This window comes from Vombatus ursinus, unplaced genomic scaffold, assembly GCF_900497805.2.
Source record: "Vombatus ursinus unplaced genomic scaffold, bare-nosed wombat genome assembly UNPS02014769.1, whole genome shotgun sequence".
NCBI classification, from domain to species: Eukaryota; Metazoa; Chordata; class Mammalia; order Diprotodontia; family Vombatidae; genus Vombatus; species Vombatus ursinus.
In genome coordinates, this window is record NW_020954547.1 from 1,759,167 (window position 1) to 1,780,521 (window position 21,355).

At 34.9% G+C, this 21,355-nt stretch overlaps 1 protein-coding gene across 2 annotated transcripts in view; it reads right to left on the reverse strand.

The window, feature by feature from the left end:
• Positions 1–2,112: 2,112 nt before the first annotated feature.
• The window catches only part of RWDD3 (RWD domain containing 3), a 23,878-nt gene continuing 4,635 nt past the window's right edge, over positions 2,113–21,355 (reverse strand). Inside the window, exons 2-4 of one of the 2 annotated variants that reach the window (XM_027862606.1) lie at positions 4,584–5,065; positions 2,356–2,471; positions 2,113–2,257 (exon numbers count right to left, since the gene is read on the reverse strand). In XM_027862606.1, the coding sequence (XP_027718407.1) occupies positions 2,143–2,257; positions 2,356–2,471; positions 4,584–5,065 (713 nt within the window). In that variant the 3' untranslated portion in view covers positions 2,113–2,142. Of the gene's footprint in view, positions 2,258–2,355; positions 2,472–4,583; positions 5,072–21,355 lie in introns of both variants that reach the window. The other variant, XM_027862605.1, reaches the window with a different exon arrangement.

The following is a 21,355-nucleotide window of genomic DNA, read 5'->3' on the forward strand; positions in this document are numbered from 1 at the left end:
AAAGTTTAGAGAGGTTTTAAATTATATGCTTTATGGTATAGTTTATTTCCCCCATGGAACATAAATTTATCTTAAGGATGTTGTGCTTAATAGATTTCACAAGAAATAAAAACTAATATTTATATCACTTTTAATTTCTTTTGTCCAACAAGGTAAGGTCATTTTATGAAAAGCATTTCTCCACTTATAAAACTAAACAATGCATTTTCATATGAGAGTTTTAATTAAAACTGACATTTCTAATCTTGCTGCTAATAAAATGCCATGCAGCTTACGGGCCCCAAATAAAAGAATTGTAAACTGGGTTCTATGCAACCTTAATGCCAGTTATGATATTTTTAAAAGCATTAGTGTTTAGTAGACTATTGGTTTAAGCAACACCAAAAGGCAATCAATGTGAAATATTTTTTAATCTCCAACTTGAAATATTAAGATCATAGGACTAAATATGAAAATATTTAGACTGGAGAAAACTTAAGGGACATGAAAGCAGTCTTCAAATATTTGAAGAGATGTCATGTATAAAAGGGAATGGACTCGTTCCACTTAGACCTAGAAGCCAAATTAGGATATATGAACAGAAGTTATAAAGGGGCATATTTAGATTTGGTGTAAGGAAAAATTTCCTAACTATTGTTGTTCAGTCCTGTCCAACTCTTTGCGATCCCAATTTTGGGGTGTTCTTGGCAAAGATACTTAAGTAGTTTGTCATTTCCTTCTCCAACTCATTTTACAAATGAGGAATTTGAGGCAAACAGGGTTAAGTGACTTGCCCAGGGTCAAACAGCTAGTAAGTGCCTGAGGCCAGATTTGAACTCAGATCTTCCTGATTCCAGGCCTGGCACTCTATTCATTGCACTATCTAGTGGCCCTCCTAACCTTATTAGAGCAATCCAAAAGTGGTTTAGAGGTTAGTAGATTTTTCCCTTCACTAAATCCATCAAGTTTTAGAACTCTGCCCTGGGATTGAAGTATTTGGGCATTCTAACTGATGAATGCATGCAAACTCACTCTAGTAAATAACAGAACATCCTTCACATCCCTCCTAGCTAGCCACAACCAAAAACAAAAAAAAAAACCCAGGAAATTTGAGTATCCTTCTATCTGCCCTGTTTCCACATCTTACACTGGGATCAGTAATCAGATCAATACTGCCATTGTTCCTGGAAAGAATGTAATAATTGCAGGGCAGCTAGGTGGTGCAATAGATAGAGCTCCGGCCTTGGAGTCAGGAGGACCTGAGTTAAAATCTAGCCTCACCAAAAAAAAAAAAAAGAATGAAAGAAAAAAGTAATAATTGACTGCCTTATGCCTCCACTCATAATTCCTGTAATTTCTCAGACCTAAACTCCTTTCACTAGCCCCACTTTTTTGTGTGCTATCTTCCCTTGTTAAAATGTAAAATCATTAAGGACAGGGACTTTTTTTTTTAAACTGGTATTCCCAGCACAATGCCCGTCATACAGTAGACAACAAATGTTTTCTATTTATTCATTCATTCGTCACATATGCCAGTTATAGAGAGGATTTTTGTTCAGGTGTAGGTTGAATGAGGCCTCTGAGGTTTCTTTCAATTTATATTCCTTGAAAGGAAAAATCTCTGTATCTAAGATAACAATGCTATTTAAAAAAACGAAAATACAAAAGTAAATAATTTTATATATCATTTATTTTAAAGAAAAGTGATAAGGACTTCCAGAAAAAAATTTCTCATAAAAACAAGGACTTCTTCAGGTTCAGTCAGGTTACAGTTAAAAAACTGATATATGAACGAAAGGAGAAATGTATAACCTGGAAAGATGGTAGAATTTACCATCATTTCTTCACATTTTGGCTTTCAAAAATGTGTCAATAATTAAAATCCAGACTTCTTGGTAAATATCAAGACACAGTCAAAACCATTTTTCTTAGCCTTTCTATTCCCAGGGCTTACCATACTGATTTGAACATAAACACTTAATAAATTGCTTAATTAAATTTAATTTTTTAATGAAATGTAAACTGTTTTTTCCTTGAGTTGAGACGTTTTCATGTTTTATTCCAAAAAAATTAAAGTTGCTCCTCAAAAGTTTTGACATAATTGCTCACAGAAACCAATCCACAAAATTCCTGTTTTACTAAAAGACTCCTGTGTTTTTTATTTCATTTTACCAGTGGAAGTACAAACTCAGAGAACATCTCCTTAAGCCCTGCAGCTTCAAATTCCTTTAGTAGCTCATCCAACGATGAATACTCTTTGACTTCAAATGCCAGGAACCTACATTATACAAGAGAAACTCATGAATATGCCTAGATTTGTCAGAATGTAATTATCGATTCAGTTGCTTTTCTATCTGCAATAGTACTAAATTATACCTTTTGTGTTCCATCTGTACTTTTGTTTCAAAGAGTATACTAATCATTTTCTCTTTGCATTTCTTTCCGCTTGAGTCCACATCAACTTTGGAGGTTTTCTGAAGAATCAGGTATTCCTAAATGATAAATCAGAACATTAAATACACATCTTACTATCTTAGAGATTTAGTTTTAAAACTCATAAACATACAGGGTTTATTTTATATATAAAAAACATCCATTTTCTAGCCCATATTTTTACATAGTTACCTCTGAGTTTGCATACAGATAACAGGAAGAGTCAGGTATTTTCAGGCCATATTCATGGTCTCAATGAATAGGTTTAGAATATATTAAAAAAAATTTTGTCCCAAACTGTGATTTTATTGGTGAAGGAACTCTTATTGAGCAAATTCCCTCTTCGAATACAGATGGCAACTGCTCAGTAACTTACAGTTGAAGAGTTGCTCTAACGCAGATCTTTCCACTCTAAGACCAGCTCTCTATCTACTAAAGCACATTACCTCTCTTCAAATGGGTATGACTTGATCCTTCAAACTAATAGAGGATCTTTTTAAAATCTGAAAATAAATATATTTTTGCAGAATTCCAGTATATAGACAGGTTAAAAAGTGAACTCTGAAAAGAGAAATTTGCCAATGTTGTGTCCATATCCACTGAAAACTGTTCCAAATCACACAGATGCTTGTTGACTAACTTATCCAAATTAATTTGTCTATCATAACTTCATTTAGTCTTTCTTTTGAGAGGCAGTGTGGTTGTGGGGAGAAGACTCATCTTGAACTTAGGAAAATCTGAGTTCAAGTATGACCTAGAAAATATTCACTATGTGACTCTGGGTAAGTCGTTTAATCTCTCTGGGTCTCCGACAGTTGTCTGAAACTACATCTACAAATGGTTTGCAATCTGTGTAAATGGAAAGATATTCCCACACAAGGATTCCTACACTGAACAAATCACAAGTCCCTGATGTCTATGGGTGGTATATGAACAAGCAAATGGATCTAGATCTCTATCTGAATATTTGCCTATAAAGATCCAATTAGCTTAAATTCAATGCAAATTACTTTGAAACACATGGAATCCTTTCACAGCCCCCAAAAAAGGACACAACTAAAATCTGATAATTTGTTTTAACTATGTAATTCAATACTAATCTGAATAAATACCAAGATGTTTTATAAGAAGATTATACTATGAAGCAGCAATACCAAAATTCTTAAGTCTTTATGATTACAGGTTATCTGAGAAGAAACAAATTAAAGGCAATTTTAAAAAATTTTTGTTACTTTGACTTACCTAGAAGAACAAAACTTATTAACTGTTAAATATTTTAATTTTAATAATAACAATCTTTCTCCCCTAGTCCCCAAGGTAAACAGGTTACAAAAATTTCAAGGGATATACAAAATGTAAAAAGGGACTGATTTTGAAAGCAGCTGCTCAGACAAGTCAGTCAGAAAGAAAAAAAAGATGGTAGGAGGTAATGAACTGACAGCAATAATAGTTCTACATCTCTGAAACTAAATCTCAGTTATAAGACACAGACCACTCTTTCCAGGCAGTATAGATGCCCCCAAAAAAAGTCATATTGATTTTTTTAATTGCAAAGAAGTGAGAAAAAAATTATTGCTTATCCCAAATATAATATACTATGCCCTCCTGTGCCTACCTATGAGGAGCTATATATAAACATACATATGCACCTTTATAATATATATATAGAAATTAATATCTTATTACTTCAAAAGATGTTATTTCATTGATGTGAGTACTACTTCTGTTAAAAGCTCTTTCACATCTCACTGTGGCCATAAAATTCATTATCTAGGCTAATGTTTTGACAATGAACCTCTCTAAATTTAGGCTGATTCTTGAATGAAAATCAAATACTGGGACAAAACTTAAAGTCTCTCCAACACTATAAGACACAGGAACAGGGTATACATATTTATCTTCATCTCATACCTTTTATCAGCCACTAACTTCAAATGGCATAACTGAATAAATAAAAACAAAAAACTCTTCAAGGCTTCACAGGTTTGTTGTGTGTAACCAGTAGACAAAGACATTCTTTCAAAGAAAATACAGGCTTACCACAACAGTAATATAGACTACAGATATATCCCTAATAATTTGCCCATCCTTACTAACTGCTATGAAACACTCTTATCCATCCATTCTTAAGTAACAAAATAACCAAACTTTCATTCAATATTCAATGGCACCTTGATACTGTTTCTGTCTCCTTGTAGAAGAACGAGTATTATTTTGCCCCAAAACATCAGTCTTCCAGTAAGTCTTAAATTGGAAGTCCACTTCTCCACAGTTTTGACATACTTAGTTTTTGCTCTCATGTGATCTATATGCAAAAGGGCTATCCATGTTCCATCATCCATCGACGTACTTGTTGACAAAGTGCAGTTTTCAGAGCTAACAGTTGTTTCTGGTTGCCCAATGACGTGTTTGAGGTTTTGTTGAATCCAGAGAACCAGTTCATGTACCATCGGCTCAGACAAAAGTTTTTTTGCTTGTTCAAGTAGCTTCTCTTTTATAACTGTACACTGTGCCCTGGTAAGGTGCTGAGAATTAACGGAGATCCTTGGTAGACAAAATGGGTAAGTAGCTGGTAAATGAAATGATAGTTTTAATGGTATATTTTCATCCAAAAATCCTTGTCCACTGGTGTTAATTCTGAATGAAGCTCCATCTGTTTCTGGAAGAGATCCAAAATAATAATCAACTGCGCCTAATTCAGTTTAAATAAATCATTAATAACTTAACAGCACAGTCAATCAATGAACATTTATTAAGCACATATTATGTGCCAGGAAATGTGTGTTAAGCACTGGAGACAGACCTTGCCCTCAAGGAATTTACAATCTAATGGCAGTGACAACATGCAAAGAAATAATACATAATCAAGCCATACACAAGATAAATAGGAAATAATTAATTGGAGGGAAAGCACTGGAACTAAGGAGGGTTAGGGAAGAGTTATTTCAAAATGTTTTACCGAAATTCAGTGTGAAAACTTTCAAGTCATGAGGTGTCACTGATTGCTAAGAAAGGTTTTATTTACAAATTATTTCCTTCAAGCACTTAATAGTAAATTATATTCAATCTACCTAGTTAGACAAAAAAGTTAGAAGGTACTATTTCTCAAAAGCTTTTCTTCTTGAACTTGGGATGCTGACTACTGATAATAAAAATTAGGAATTTTCAAAGAAATTGCACATTATATACACAAGTCAAGGAAATAAGATGACACCAAATCAGGAAACAAACAAGACTGATAAATACTGAAATTAAAAAAAATTATCAAAATCATTAAAGGAAATATGCTAAGTATATATGTCAATGTACTCAACAGACCTTTTTTCTTCAAATATATCCAAGTCAATATAACAGTAAGGTAGTATCATGAAGTAAAAATGAGTGGATAGCAACCAAACCCACTCTAGCTCTTTAAGAACAATGAAAAAAGCAGACACCAAGTATTAAAGAATTCTGTTCTCTTTCAGATCTGCTCTGCTTCACCCTTTTGATGTGTTTCTACTTCATTTCACCTCACTTTTCAAAAAAGTTGATAAAATGTCAGACTGATTCATTTTACATGGGGCTGAAGCAAACAGATCAGAAAGGCAGAATACAACAGAACTGGGTGCACAAATGAATTTCTTCGAAGTTCCTATCTCAACCTCGGTCTTTGCATACACTGGTTTTATTCTCTTTTTTCACATGATAGGAAGTCAAACGCTTTCTCATTTTCATACCTGAAAATCACTGTTCACCAGCTTCAGGACTCTTTAAGAAAGACCACTGAAATGCCAATTTAATATAGTTATGATTCCATTTTAAGATATATAATAAAATTTCCTTATATTCATAAATTAATTCATAAGTTCACATTTCCTTACATTCATAAATGAAAATTTGTGAACATTGACTCTTTCAACTATTAAGAATTCTATGAAAAAAAATTTTCCAAATGACCACAATAGTTTTAAATATTAGAGATTTAAAACTATACAACTGACACATAATTTGTTAAATCCAAGTGGAAATACTGGTTTTGAGCGCCATCTAAACCAATAATTTAAAAAGCAGAGTCTAACCTAATGGAGAACTAAGATATCCACCTAATACCACCCATCCCAAGACAGTGCCTTTCTGGGATCCAAATTCTCAAGAAAGGCTGAAGTATTGTTTTTCTAACGTCTCGGCTTGATCCAAACCATAACAAAAACAGACATCAGAAAATGGAATTTTGTCCTCCCCACCCCAGGTGATACTTCAACCCCTTCTCATTAAGAGCTACTTTCTCCCAATGAATTAAAAGGCACATCTGTACAATATTTATGTATACTACTGGCTTATATGTGAAAGCACTTTTTTGGAATAAAATTAAAGTCCAAGGGAGTATTATTTAATACCTCCAACATATAATTACAGCCACTGGTTTTACTCATTTGGAGGAGATTACAAATCTCCTTCAAAAAATAGTTTTAAAAATTATTTGTCTCAGACATAAGGAATAGATTAAATGGTTCCTGGTCTCTTCCATTCCAATGATTTTATATTGTATATAGTACTTTTTAAGCTTCCATTTCAAGTAACCACATATAGCACCTGATACCATAGGGAAACTACTTTAATTATAAAGGTTTTTAGAAAGTATAAGAATTGTCATTATTTATGGAAGGAATGATTATGAGAAGTTTGAAGGCAAGTGAAAAGAAATTACCCTAGATAGTCTTTGGGGCTGCAGTTACCAGTTATTGTTGTTCAGTCATTTCAGTCGTGTCCAACTCTTTGGGACCCCATTTGGGGTTTTCCTGGTAAAAATACTCAAGTGGTTTGTTGTTTCCTTCTCTAGCTCATTTTACTGATGAAGAAACTGAGGCAAACAGGATTAAATTACTTGCCTGGGGTCACACAAATAGTAAGTGCCGGAGGTTGGATTTGAACTCAGGTCCTCCTGACTCCAGGCTAGGCACTTTATCCACTGCACCACCTAGCTGCCTTCAGTTTCTGGTAAAACACTATTTTGAGGTTTATCATTTTAACGATGTGTTGGCTGCATGACTCAGGGTAGGTCACTTAACCTCTCAAGGCTCTAGGCATTCAGGTTGGTACAACAGATAAAGCTCTATATCTGGAGTCAGGAGATCAGAGTCCAAATCCAGTATCGGACACTTATATATGTGTAACTGGGTAAGTCATTTAATCTGCCTGTCTCAGTCTCCTCATCTGTAAATTGAGGATAATGGTATCTACTTCCCAGGGATATTGCCAAGATAAAACGAGACAATATATTTAAAGAGCTTTGCAAACTTTAAAGGGCTATATAAATTCCACAAAGGGCTAATGTTATCACCTTCGCTTCTGATCTACTCTTCTCTCTGCCCCTCCCAGAAATTAAACCCTTAAGACAAAAAATAAAAAATAAATGACAAAAAATATTTCAGCAAAAATAGCCAACATATCAGCTAAGTCACTTCTTCAAAGGTGAAAAGAAGGTATATTTTCACATCTCTTTTGGGGTCCCAAACTTAATCATTCTAATTGTACATTGTTTTATTGTTTTTTCCATTTATATTGTAGCAGTCATTGTTTATAGTTTTCCTGACTCTGCTTACTTCACTGTTTTAGTTTATGTTTTCTCGTGCTTTTCTAGATACAGTATGTTCATCATCGCTTACAGTGAAATGATAATATTCCATTATATCCATGTACCACAAATGTTTAGCATTCCCCAGTCAATGGTCATCTATTTATATTGTTTTTATTTCTTTGTTACTACAAAAAAATGCTGCCATAAATATGATACATTTGATATATTGCTACATGAGATACATTTTTATCCATAACCTTCTTAGAATTTATGCTTAGCAGTGGGAGCTCCGAATTAAAGGTTATGGACATTTTAGTCACTTTCTTAGGATGATTCTAAATTACATTCTAGAATGTCTGGATCAGATCACAACTCCACCAACTGTGCATTAGTATGTCTTTCCATGACCCTTCCAAAAGTGAATATCCCCATCTTTTGTTATGTTTTCTTTTCACTAAGTGTGAGATGAAATCTTACAGTTTTTTTCACTTACATCTTTATTTACTAATTCAAAGTACTCTGTGTGGTTCTTAATAGCTGGAGAAGTCCATTTTCATCACAGAATTTGACTTCCTATCATGTGAATGAGAATAAACCAAGTGCATGCAGCAAAAGCTAAAATCTTAACGTTAAGAGGCAATCAATTTTAGCACTGAAAAATCTATAAGATAAAATAACATTTTTGAAACAGTAAAATAAAAAAAGTATAAACTAGGGTAATTTTAAAATAAGAACTGTAACAAACTATAATTCTTATTATCATAAAAGAGCTCACACATAGTTGGAGGGCCAGGATTGGCAAGGTGTAGATAAAAGAGCATTAAATTTGGATTTAGAGGACTTAAATTTGGATCGTGGCACTTCTAGTCATTTGTGTGGACACAAGCAAGTCATTTAACCTCTCTTGGCTTCCAGTGTTCTCATTTGTAATATTAATGAGTGGGTTGGTATCATCTCTAAAATCTTTCTGGGTCTAAACCTATAATCGTTTGATTGACTGATTCTATGTGATTTTCCTGTGTTCAAAACAATTGAAGAGAACTCTAGAAATTCATGGTTGCTAGGGTCTTCAAGAAATGACACCTTCAAAAAAAAGAGGGCCTCTAATTGATTCAAAGAATGAATACCTGAGGTAGCTGCCTACCTATACCTCTTCAATATGGTCAATTAATTTCTGGAAAGCAGCACAGCAGCCATCTAATTTTGGGGGTGCCATCTTGAAATAAGACAGAAATAACTATGTAAAACTTTTACTATTTTCATTTCACTGCAGTCATTTTCTAGTTTCAAAATTAAAATTCCTAATTTTTGTTTGGGAAAAAAGCAAAATCAATGTTTAGAGTTTGTATTTAGAAAGATGATAGATAATGTAACAAATTACAAAAGATGAAAGCAAGATCAGGTAACAGTCCTGTAAAAATAGTGATTGTCAGGAATAATAAAGCTCAGAATGAGTTGAGGTCAGGGGAGAAATGTTAAGAACAGCAAAAAAGGCTTTTGTTATGTTCTTTTTTTTTTTTCCCTTCCCTACTCTCAACCCCTACCTCATCAGATAAAGGAAAATCAAAGAAGGGATAGGATCTTTCCTTAAGCCATATTGGAGAATAATAACTGACAACAAAGAAAAGGGAGAATTGTCGATTCTAAGTTGTTTGGGTTTTTTTTTTCCTGTTCTCTCTGACATAACCTTTAAACTAGAAATGACAGAACAAAAATGACTAACAGGGAATCAGTATCTAAGATAAGTAAGGACGTAGTAAGAGGTACACCTAATCTGCCCTTGAATTCAAGTCACCTTGCCCAGATTTATTATATCTTTGAGTCCTGGAAGACCTGGCAGATATAATTGCTGAAGTCATTGTCAATGATATTTGAAAGATCAAGGGAAACTGGAGAGGTACCACGAAATTGGAGAACGACTTTTCCCAATTTCCAAAAAAGAACAGTATCTGAAAACTATAAGCCGGTAGAGAGCTTTATTTTAATTACTGGGTAAATTCTAGAATGGTTCATTAAGGAGATAGCTGGCAAACATCTAGAAAGAGAAGCAATGATTACAAATATCTAGCATGGCGTTGTCAAGAACCTGTCATACTAGATGATCCTCATTACCTTTTTAAACAAGATTTTAAGTTAATAGAGGAGAGGAATGAAATAGGTATAGATTTCCTCAATTTTAGCAAAGATTTCGATAAAGTATCTCATACTATTTTTGTGAAGAAAATACAGAGATATGGACCATAATACAGTTAAAGGGATTCAGAACTAATTGGCTGACCAGACTCAAAAAGTAAATGATTCAATGTCAATGTGATAAAAAGTTTCTATGGGAGTACCCCAGGGATTTGTGTTTGGCTTTGTGATGTCTGACATCTTTGTCAACGTCATGGATAAAGGCATATGGCATGCTCATCAATTCAGCAGATGACACAGAGCTAAGAAGGAAAGATAATCCAGTAGATGAGTCAGGGTCCAAAAGGATCATGACAGGCTAGAGCAGGGGTTCTTAACCTAAGATTCAGTTCAGGTTCTTAACATGAATTATTTTTTAAAATATGTTGATTACTCTATTCAATAAAATTAGTTTTCTTTGAAATCCTATTTTTTAAAAAGTTATGTATTTTAATTGTATTGTGAGAAAGGGCCCATAGGCTTCACCAGATTGCCAACAGATTCATGACATATAAAAGAAAGACTTTTAGGGCTAGAGCACTGGACTAAATCTAACAAGATGAAATTCAGTAGGGATAAATGAAAAGTATACCAAAAATGTACAAAGAAATCAACTTCATAAATATAAGATGTAAGAGATGTGGTTGTTCTGAAAAAGATCTGGAGTTTTTAACAGACTGCAAGATCAAAATGAATCACTGTGTGATGGGGCAGCCAAAAAAAAAGGAATGAAATCTTAGGTTGCATTAAAAAAGGCATGGCTTCCAGACCACAGCAGCCTTCTTACCGTGGAAGTTCACACCACCCCTGCAACCCTTCCCTAAGTACCTGATTCATCCTACAACCTCCATGTTAAAGAAAGTGCTCAGACCAACCATGTCTTCCTTCCTTTCCAGGGCCCACTTCTGACTCTCGAAATTTTCTCTACCATGCCCTCAATCAGGTACCTTCTCTCTCCCCCTTCTCCTACTGCATTCACCTACTCACTGCTTTTCAGCTTCCTTTTACAAGCTGTCTTCACAGAATATAAGCTCCATGAGGGCAGGGACTGTTTTTATTCTTATATATGTATTCTTAGTGCCTGGCACATAGTTAAGTGCTTAATAAATGCTTGACTTGAAATGACAGTCCCATTAATGCCCTAATCAGACCTCATCTGGAGTACTGTGTTCAGTGCTGGCTAAGTGGTGAAGTAAACAGAGCACAGGATTCGCAATGAAGAAGATGGAAGATCAAAGTTCAAATGTGGCCTTACAGACACTTATTGGCTACATGACGATGGGCAAGTCATTTAAACTCTCTGTGCCTCAGTTTCATCAACTATAAAACAGGGCTAATAATAGCACCTATCTCCCAGGTTATTGTGAGGATAAACATTAAAACACTATGCAAACCTTAAAGCACTATGCAAATGCTAGTTGTTTTTGTTGTTGTTGTTACTGACACCAAGGTCTAAGGAGGGCATTGTTAACAGAGTGTCTAGAAAGTAACTAGGATTGTGAAAGTTCTTGAGTCTATGTGATATAAAGATCGGTTGAAAGAACTGGGCATGCTCAGCCTAGAGAAAAGAGGACTCAAGGAGGATATGAAAGCTATAATCAAGTAACTGAAGGGCTGTCATGAGGAGGAAAGATTAAATTTGTTCTTCTGTTTGACCCCAGAGGGCAGAACCAGGTGGGAGGTGCAAAGAGGCCAATTTACCTTTGACATTAAGAAAAACTTGCTAATAATAAGAGCTGCCCACAACTGGAAGGGGCTGCCTCAAGCAATCGTGGGTGACCCCTCTTTGGAGCTCCTTAAATAGGCTGGACATCTACTTTTGATGTAGATAACAATGAAGATTCCTTTACTATATGGGTCTGATCAGTCACCGAGTTTTCTTTTCACTTTCAAATTCTGTGATTTTTGTGAAATGTAGCATGGTACAACAGATAGAGAACTAGCCTTGGAGTCAGGAAGACCTGCATTTAAGTACCTCTTGAGGACCCATGTAATTCTAAAATTATAAGACACTAATGAACTGCTATCTGAATCAGAAGGGTTTCTTACACCAGGATTTGTCCAATGAAAACACAGGTTTGAACCAAAATTGAATGACATAAACCATTAGAGAAGTTGTCACAAAAAGCTTTATAGAAGACATGGGACTTGAACTGGACTTTGAAGAAGAGGCAGGATTTGGAGAGGCAATGAAGAGAGGGGAAAATCATGATAACAGAAATAGCCACCTTCTTTTTCATGAAGCACTTTCTTCTTTTACAGGTAATAATGCTGGACTTGGAGTCAGGAAGACCTGAGTTCAAATCCCACCTGAAATACTTACTACCTATGCAACACTGAACAAGTCACTTAACCTCTCTTAGCCTCAATTTCCTCATCTGTAAAATGGAGATAATAATAGCATTTACCTATTCCCAGGATTGTTATGAGGATCAAATAAGATAACATATGTAAAGTGCTTTGCAAATATTAAAGTGCTATAAAATCTATTACTATTGGAGTTGTTTTATAATCATTATTTTTTTTTATTATTATTGCTTTCCTTCCGCCCATCCCATAATCTGAAGTTTACTGAAGAATAAGATATGCCACACAATAAATATGAACAGGCTGGCCCAGAGTTGAATAAGAAGAGGAGAGGGCTAGACTGCCTTCAAGAAAATGAAAAGCTCTTTTAATGACCCTCAAACTTCCCATGAGGAAGGTCAATCTTTCTAATAGTAACATTTTACCAAAGTTGCTGTATGGCAGCAAAACAGAGAACACAACAGCCGTTAGCTAGCCACTAGCAGTTAGGTGGCACAGTGTATAGTACTTATTATTAGGAAAATCTGAGTTCAAATCCTGCCTCTGACACAAGCTGTATAACCTGGGCAAGTCATTTCACCTTTGTCTGCCTCAGTTTCTTCAACTGTAAAATGGGTATAATAATACCATCTACCTCCCTGGGTTGTTGTGAGGATCAAATGACGTATTTTTAAAGAACGTAGCAATGTCTGGCACTTAGCAGGCACTTAATAAATACTTGTTCCTTCCCTTCCTCCCTTCCCTCAAAAGAATTAAATATGAATCCCAGATGAGGAAAATGGAAGGTACACGGTAAGAGTCTACAGTATCTACCACATAACCAATGAGGTATTTTTTATTCTTCAATAAATAATAAGAGAACAAAATATCATCAAGGAATTATGAAGATGAAGGAAAAAGAAGATGGATTAGTTATGTGTAAAGAGATGATAGACAGGCAGTTAGCCTTCCACTCTCATGATTTCAGGAGAAAGTGAAAAAGGCCTCCAGACATGGGGTAGACCTTCTATGATGAATTTACGACAGGACATTACAATAAGCACAGAAGATGGGCAAGCAAGGATGAGTTGCAATCTTAATCACTGGAAAGAATTTCCAAATCAATGGGATCACAGAGCTATTTGAAGACAGTATGGTATAAGCTGCTGACCTAAACTTAATTTCTGCCAAATTGCTTTCCAATTTTCTCTGCAGTTTCTGTTAAACGAGGAGCTTTTCTCCCAGTAATTTTTATTCTTGGATTTATCAAACATTCAACCACTTCTGAATCTTGCTTATCTAGTCTGTTAAACTGATCTAGTTTCTAGCTGAAAATAAAACTAAGTAGTTTTAAAGATTACTACTTTATATGCCAGCTGAGATCTGATGATGGTATGCCTCCTTCATTCCTTTTTTTTTTAAGTTCCCTTGAGAGTCTACACCTTTTGTTCTTGCAAATGAATTCTGTTGTTACTTTGTCTAATTATATAAGTAACCCTTGGTATATTAATTGGTAAAGCACTAAATCTGTACAGTGCTCTAATTTAGACAGTGTCATCATTTTTAAATCATCAAAGCCCAACCATGGATAATGAATCTCTCTCCAATTATTTGTCTTTCATTTTTGTAAAGAGTATTTTGCAGTTGTATGTGTAGGAGTCCTGAATAGTTAATGCCTATTTTATGCTTTTTCTATTAATTTTGAATGGAACTCTTCCTATCAATTCCTATTAGTTTTCTTAGTACTATACAGAAATGCTGATAATTTTTATGGATTTATCTTATATCCTAAATCTGTTAGAAATTAGTAATAAACTTAAATTAGCCTTTGCTGACTCTATGGGGTTTTCTAAGTGAACTACCATGTCATCTGCAAATCAATATAACTCTGTCACCTCTTTGATAAAGTTTACAAGCCTTAATTTTTTTCCTCATCTTACTGCTCTAGCCAGCATTTCTAGCATAGTGTTAAATAAAAGTAGGGTAAACCAAAGTTTTCAAGTGTAAACATAACTGTGTTTTTAAAAAAATACTTTTTGTCCATCTTCTCCTTAGCAAAACTTTTATTCCCTGCCCACTAATTCCAATTTTACTTTATGTTGAGATTTAAAGAAAGAGCCTTGGGCTAGAGATCTAACCTCGGTTCTAGTCCGAGGGTATGCCTTATCTCAGCTACATAGACTGAGCCAGTCATTCAACTCTAATGCCACGATTTCACCATCTGTCAAACATGTTATGAGAAAAAAAAATTAGATATGTGAAATTTATGTAAAAAGTGCTATATAATGCAATTTGTTACTAAGATCATTTTGAACATATTAAAAAAGCTTACTATTGTCATTCAGTAGGTATATTCATCTACATCTAAGAACCAGGAATTAATGAAAAGTATTTTAAACCTTCATGTACCTCCAAGGTTCAAGTGCCCAAATGGTTCTCTACAACCAAGTATCTTAGCACTTCTTCTCTCCCTCTCAATTGGCCTCTCAATTCCAGAGACTTCAGACTCTTCTCCTAGCCCTCAAACACCAAATTGAGTGGACTAAGTTGTGGCTGAAGTACCAAATCTGGGGCTTGAAATACAGGATTTGAGAAAGGAACTAAGACTATGATAAGGTACATGCTATAATTACTGGGGCTAAGGATTACAAATAGAATCTCAGAGACATTTAAAATGGATAAGCAGGATGCTTACAAAAGTCACCAAGTGTCATAAAAGCACTAGTGAAAGAAGTTCACTTTTTAATCTGTCATTCTTACCTAATTACATTTCTCTTTCTCATCGACTTTTGCACTATTACATTATATAAAAGTGTCATATCTATTTGGCAAAAAAAAAAAATTTTAAGAATCACAATTTCTAAAGTACATTTTAAAGTCTGATACTCCTACATTAAGAAAAGTAATTATCATGGACCCAAAAAAGTTTCTGAATATATACATTTTATTAATCTGATTTCAGGCTGCAATAAGTGTGCTAGCTAAGCACTAGCCTAGTAAAGTAAGCACCAGCGGGTTAGCTATCAAAGATAAACTGTTTGGCCATGGCAATTCACGAAAAAAAGAAAAATATAAAATAGCCCTCAGTTCTATGAAGCCACCTTCTACTGCTATAGCTAGGTAACAAAGAAGAGACAGAAAGTTCCAAGAACAATCGTTTTCAGACCATTTGTAAATTAACTGATGGTACTATGTCATGGAATAAAGATCACCTCTCTGGCTAGCAGTTCGGATTGCTCAAAGTTTTTATTAAACAACTTGCCAGTTGGGAGACAGTCTGAAAAACTGGCTCAAAAGTCTCAATGTTCTGGATATTTTTAACATCAACTAAAAAGTAAACAGAAACTTCACATATAGGGAATAGTCAGTGTGAGAATGTCTAGTGGGGTCCAGACTTTCTTACGTACCAAAACTGGATATAGTGACGTTGCTAAAGCAAGGAAAAAATTGTGCAGCAAAGGACAGAAACATACGATTGCCATGTGTTAAACTGGCTTCTATCGTGCCCCTTCTGAGGCACAAAAACATGGGACCATTATGGAGAAGTGGAGCAACCTGGGATTAAAGAGCTAACAGAGAGAAATTACTCTAACTTAATTTTATGCCTAATGGAGGGCAATTTTCAAAAAAAGGAAATACTTATGATAAGTTGGCCTCTACAACTAAATATATTACTGAAGATACTAAATCATATCATTATTGACACTCTTAATACAAATGAAACCAGAAGACATAAGGAAATTGCAACTGGAAGAATGGCTAACAGGTTCTCCTGGAAGAAGCAAATAAAGGAATTAGCAGAGTTGGTTTCATCAGTGACTCAACAGTAAAAGGAAAGACCACTGTTCATCTTTCCGTCTAATCTTTCTGATGCATATAAACAAAAAAACCATCACAAAGATACTAACAAGAGCTGATATTTTACAGGTTAAGGTTTAAAAAGTGATTTATATAAATTATCTCCCTTTAAACTTCACAATAACCCTGTGAAGTAGGAACTATTATTGTTCATATTTTACAAATGAGGAAACTCAGTGCAGAGAAATTCAATGACTTGCCTACACAAGGGTCATCTACACAGTCTGAGGGAGGGTTTGAACTCCATTCCTTGTAACTCCAAGTCAAGCTCTCCATCGTATTATACAACATTTGTTGTCAAAAATGTAAAGGTAAAGAAATCCTACTAAAAGACCTCAAGAAGAACCTCTACACCCAGAATCTGAATCATAGGATCACAATTCCAAAGCTGGAAAGGGCCTCAGCGGCCATCTAGCCCAATCTCCTCATTTTACAAATGAAGAAAATGAAGTACAGGAAGATGAAGTGACTTGCCCAATATCACACAATTAATAAATGTCAAAGGCAGAATCTGAAGCCAGATCTTTTGACTCCAGAGCCAGCAGTCTAATTGTACCATGCTACCTCCTAGTCAGGAGATTCTCCGATACTCATTTCCCTACTATATTTTGTATTAAATCAATTATTTTTCATTCAATCAATCAACAAGCATTTATTACCTACTACATGCCAAGGCCTGACCTAGGCACTAGTGATAGATACAAAAAATGAACAACTCTTTCTCTCAAGGAATTTAAATTTTATCAACTGCATTATAGGAATATAGTTTTCTCCTAAATACTTGAGTTAATGAGTTGCTTTAAATTTTGATAGGTTAGCAGAACAGATAGCTTTAAAAAAAAAAATGTGCTTCCTATAAAATGAGTTTTTGAGTAAAGCACATCACTTAAAGTCAAAATAATCTATCAATATAACATATCCTCCGCACTTATGCAAAAGGCAATGTTTCCAACTAGGCAAAAAACACAGATTGCCTTTATTATAGTAATTTTAAAATATTCTTAGAAAGTAACTTTCATAAAAATTCATGTAAGCTATCACTCAAATAAGTGTGAGGAAGCTTGTAACAAAAATAAACTGGGAAGGAAAGAACCATCTTTACACATATGGAAGCACTGATTTTCATTCTCTCTCCCTATTTCATCTACATATCTACATATCTAGCTCAAGTCTCTCTCTTGAACCCCAGCCATATTATCACCAATTGCCAACTGGTCAATTCCAAATAGACATCTCAAACCCTTTTCTCCATTGACCCTATGACTATGTGAAGAAGGGTTTGATAAAGAGAAAGACTAGGGGCAGGGAGACTAATTAGGAAACTATTAAATCATATGTTCCCAAAGTGGGTGATACCACCTCCTGGGTGAGCACTAGAACAATCCAGGGGCTGATAGTAGCCTCAGGTGCAACTAGGGAGCATTGAATAAAAATAAGGGGGCAATAGAAGCATAAGGAAAGAGAAGATAAGAAAATTTTGAAAAATCATTCATACATGTTGAATCTGTTGTGTAATCGAGTTAAAGTCATAGTGATTACATTATTTTCCAAATAAACACACAAAATGCAAGTTATAACCAAACACAGGTCAAGTCTGCCAACAGGTCTTACAGCATATAAGACTGTCACACATTAATGACCTGTTTACAATATGATACTATACGGTTACATGACACAATATTGCGTCATCAAAATTTCAATGCAGCAATAAATTCAATAAATTATTAAATTTAGGATGCATCTTTTTTAAAAATATATTTTATATTTTTTGAAATGACGCAAATTTAAAAAAAAATAAAGAGTTAAAGAAAGTAGATTTCCAGGGGGAGCGCTGAGTAGTTTGCTGTTGTTGTTTTGAAAAGGAGAAGGTAGGCCAAATAAGTTTGGGAACCTCTGCTCTAGGTAAAAGGTGACAAGGGCCTGTATTATAGTGGTAGCCATTCATCCTAGGTACATTGGCCGAGCTGTTCCCTGAAAATATCATTCCATCACCCACTTGTGCTTTTGCATAATCTGTGCCCCGTTCCTAGTACAGATACTCTTCCTCACCTCTGCCTCTTAGAATCTCTAATTTCCTTTAAAGTTCAACTCAAGTACAGCCTATAGGAAGCCCATCCTGATCCCTACAAGTCGCTACTAACCTCCCTCCCACCACAAAAAAATTACTATTGTGGGGCAGTGAGGTGGCGCAATGGAAAGAGCACTGGTCCTGGAGTCAGGAAGACCTGAGATTTGAAATTTTTGATTTAAAATCTGGCCTCAGACACATAACACTCACTAGCTGTGTGACCTTAGGCAAGTCACTTAACCTCAACTGCCTCACCAAAATAAATAAATAAATAAATAAATAGAAATTACTATTTCTGCATACTTAACTGCTTTCCCCAATAGATGGTAAGTTCCTTAAGGGCAGTGCTTCTATTTTTGTCTTTGAATCTTTAGAACCTAGCACAATGCTTGGTATGTAGTAGGTATATGATAAATACTTGTTGAGTGAATTTAAAACTATAAAATACAGAAAAAATACAAATCAGAATTGTAGAGGAAGTTCCTGACATAGCAATGAAATTACAGGTTAGGTTCTTTTTTATAGGCCAGGAGCCATAAAAAAAGAAAAATATACATTTTACCCTATGATGGGAGGTAGAAAAAATCCTAAAGAAAGAGCAAAGTTCTGTAATTTCCTCCTTAATAGCACAAAAATGAAAGTAATAAATACACCTAGTACCTATTTAAGAACACTTATTTTGTAAAAAGAAAAAAATTGTACCTTGGTTCACACAAGATAACTGAACCAACATGGAATGATTAGATTCAAACGCAGGATTCTGTATGATTGCGTTCTTATAATAGATATTTATATAGTACTTAAAGGTTTACAGTGCCTTATTATAATAAGGTTTACATATATTATTTCATGTAAGCTTCAAAATAGCCTGAGGTAGGTACCTTAGGTACTGTATTATAATTCCCACTTTACAGATGAGGAAAATGAGTGTCCAAGAGGTTGTGTGACTTTGCCTATGGTCACACCACTAATAACCTACTAGGTTTCCCCTATCCAGCAATTTTTTCACTATTCCACACTATTCTTTGCAATATAGAATCAATTTTGAAGCATACTGATTGTCACACAAAAAACTAGGCCCTACTTCAGTACAGTAAAACAGCTCACTATTTCTGCACCTAAGCTACAATCCCTCTCTCATATTCCCTGTATCCCAGTGGCAAGAGGAAGAGATGTACATTGCAGAGTCCAGCCAGCATAGGGAACATCAAAGAGGGAGATTATAGCTTCAAGTTTCTGCTCCCTACCCCACCTTTATATGTAATTTAGGCGCTAACAATAGAAGCTATAAGGCTACTCTGCTCTCTACATAGCACATTAAAAAACACCACTGTTACATTCAGTGAAATGTCCCACTTCCCAATGAATTCTTCTGTAATAAAAAGTGCTATGATGTTATACTAAGTTCTTTTATAATTCAATTACTTACTGATGCCAGAATACTGAATTAAATTAATTAAGAGGCATGACTTTAAAGTCATGCTCAATTTAACAGTTGATAAAAAGTCCACAGTGTCCTCATTATTAAGGCACTGTTCTCTTGTTTTCCACATTTGTATCACATGGTCAAAGACTTTTCTTTGTTTCTCTCTGACCCAGGCAACATTTTTCAATTTCTCAGGCTTGTATTTATAACCTAAGAAAGCACACCCTTCCTACTCATGACAAATGAAAGGTCATTACTCTGGGAACCTGTACCCATTTTCCCATAAACACATAACTAAGAGGCATAAAAAAGGTGAATATGGAAATATTCTTTTGTCTTTAAGTAGTCTACTTTTAAAATGTAGACAGTAAAAAATAAACAATAATCATATGGGAAGAAAATAGGGTGTAGAAAATAAGAAAATCAAGCACAATCAAAAGAGAAAGGATAAAAGAGGAATGAAAGAACATTGTGTCAAAATTATAAGCTCCTTGAGGACCTGGCCATCATAGCTCTTTGTAACCCCCACACACACACCCCTATCATGATAGAGCCATAACTGCACATTATAGGCGCTAAATAATGAAGGGGAAAAATGGTCTTTTTAAGTGGAAAAAACTTCCCTTTTCTTCCTCTTATATAAGTGAGTTAACATAATTTTTAACCTAAAAAGTCATGGAAAATGGTTCTATAAAAGGTGCCTCTTCCTTGCTGGAATTACCTTTCCCTAGTGATGCATTTCAGTAGTCCATTAATCACTAAGATGTACAAAAAAACCAAACCCCCTATATAGCTTCCCTCCCAAAAATATTAAAAATTCAATTTTCTGTCTTTCCAGCTATAAAGGGAAAGGAGTCTCTATAACTGTCTGAACCCAATCCTAATACTGCTCTCTGCAATCGTGTGAATAACTATCCCAGTGTGAACATTTTACAAATGACTAACCTAGATAATTGTTATCTGTACTAACCATTTCACCTAACATTGGTGCTTTCCCCAAGTATTACAAAGCATTTCACTGCTAATCTGTCTCTTTAATTTTAATTTTATCATCATTTCTTAGGCAGCAAAACGGTACAGTTGAATAGAGTGTTGGCCCTATAGTCAGAAAGGCCTGAGTTCAAACTGGCCTTCAGATAATAACTGTGTGACCCTGGGCAAGTCATGTAACATCTGTTTGCCTCATTTTCCTCATCTATAAAATGGGAAGGGGGGGAAATAATAGCACCTACCTCTCACAGCTATTGTGAGTATCAAATAGAATAATATTTGTAAGCCCCCCTTTGTAAGCAAAGTGCCTAGAACATAGTAGGTGCTATAAAAATGGTTATTCCCTTCCCTTCTCCACAATGTAAGTTACCACAACAAGGAGGGCAAAATAGCCCAGAAACAACTCCAACAAAGAGACATAACTCACAAGGGCAACACTGGTTTAGTATAGAAATTCATTTGAAATAGCTTATGAAAGAGGATAATAAATGATTACAAGCAGTATCCCCACACAAACTACTGAGCAACAACTGGAGGGGAAAATGAGCATACAGAAAAGTTAGGCATGAAAGCCAACTAAACC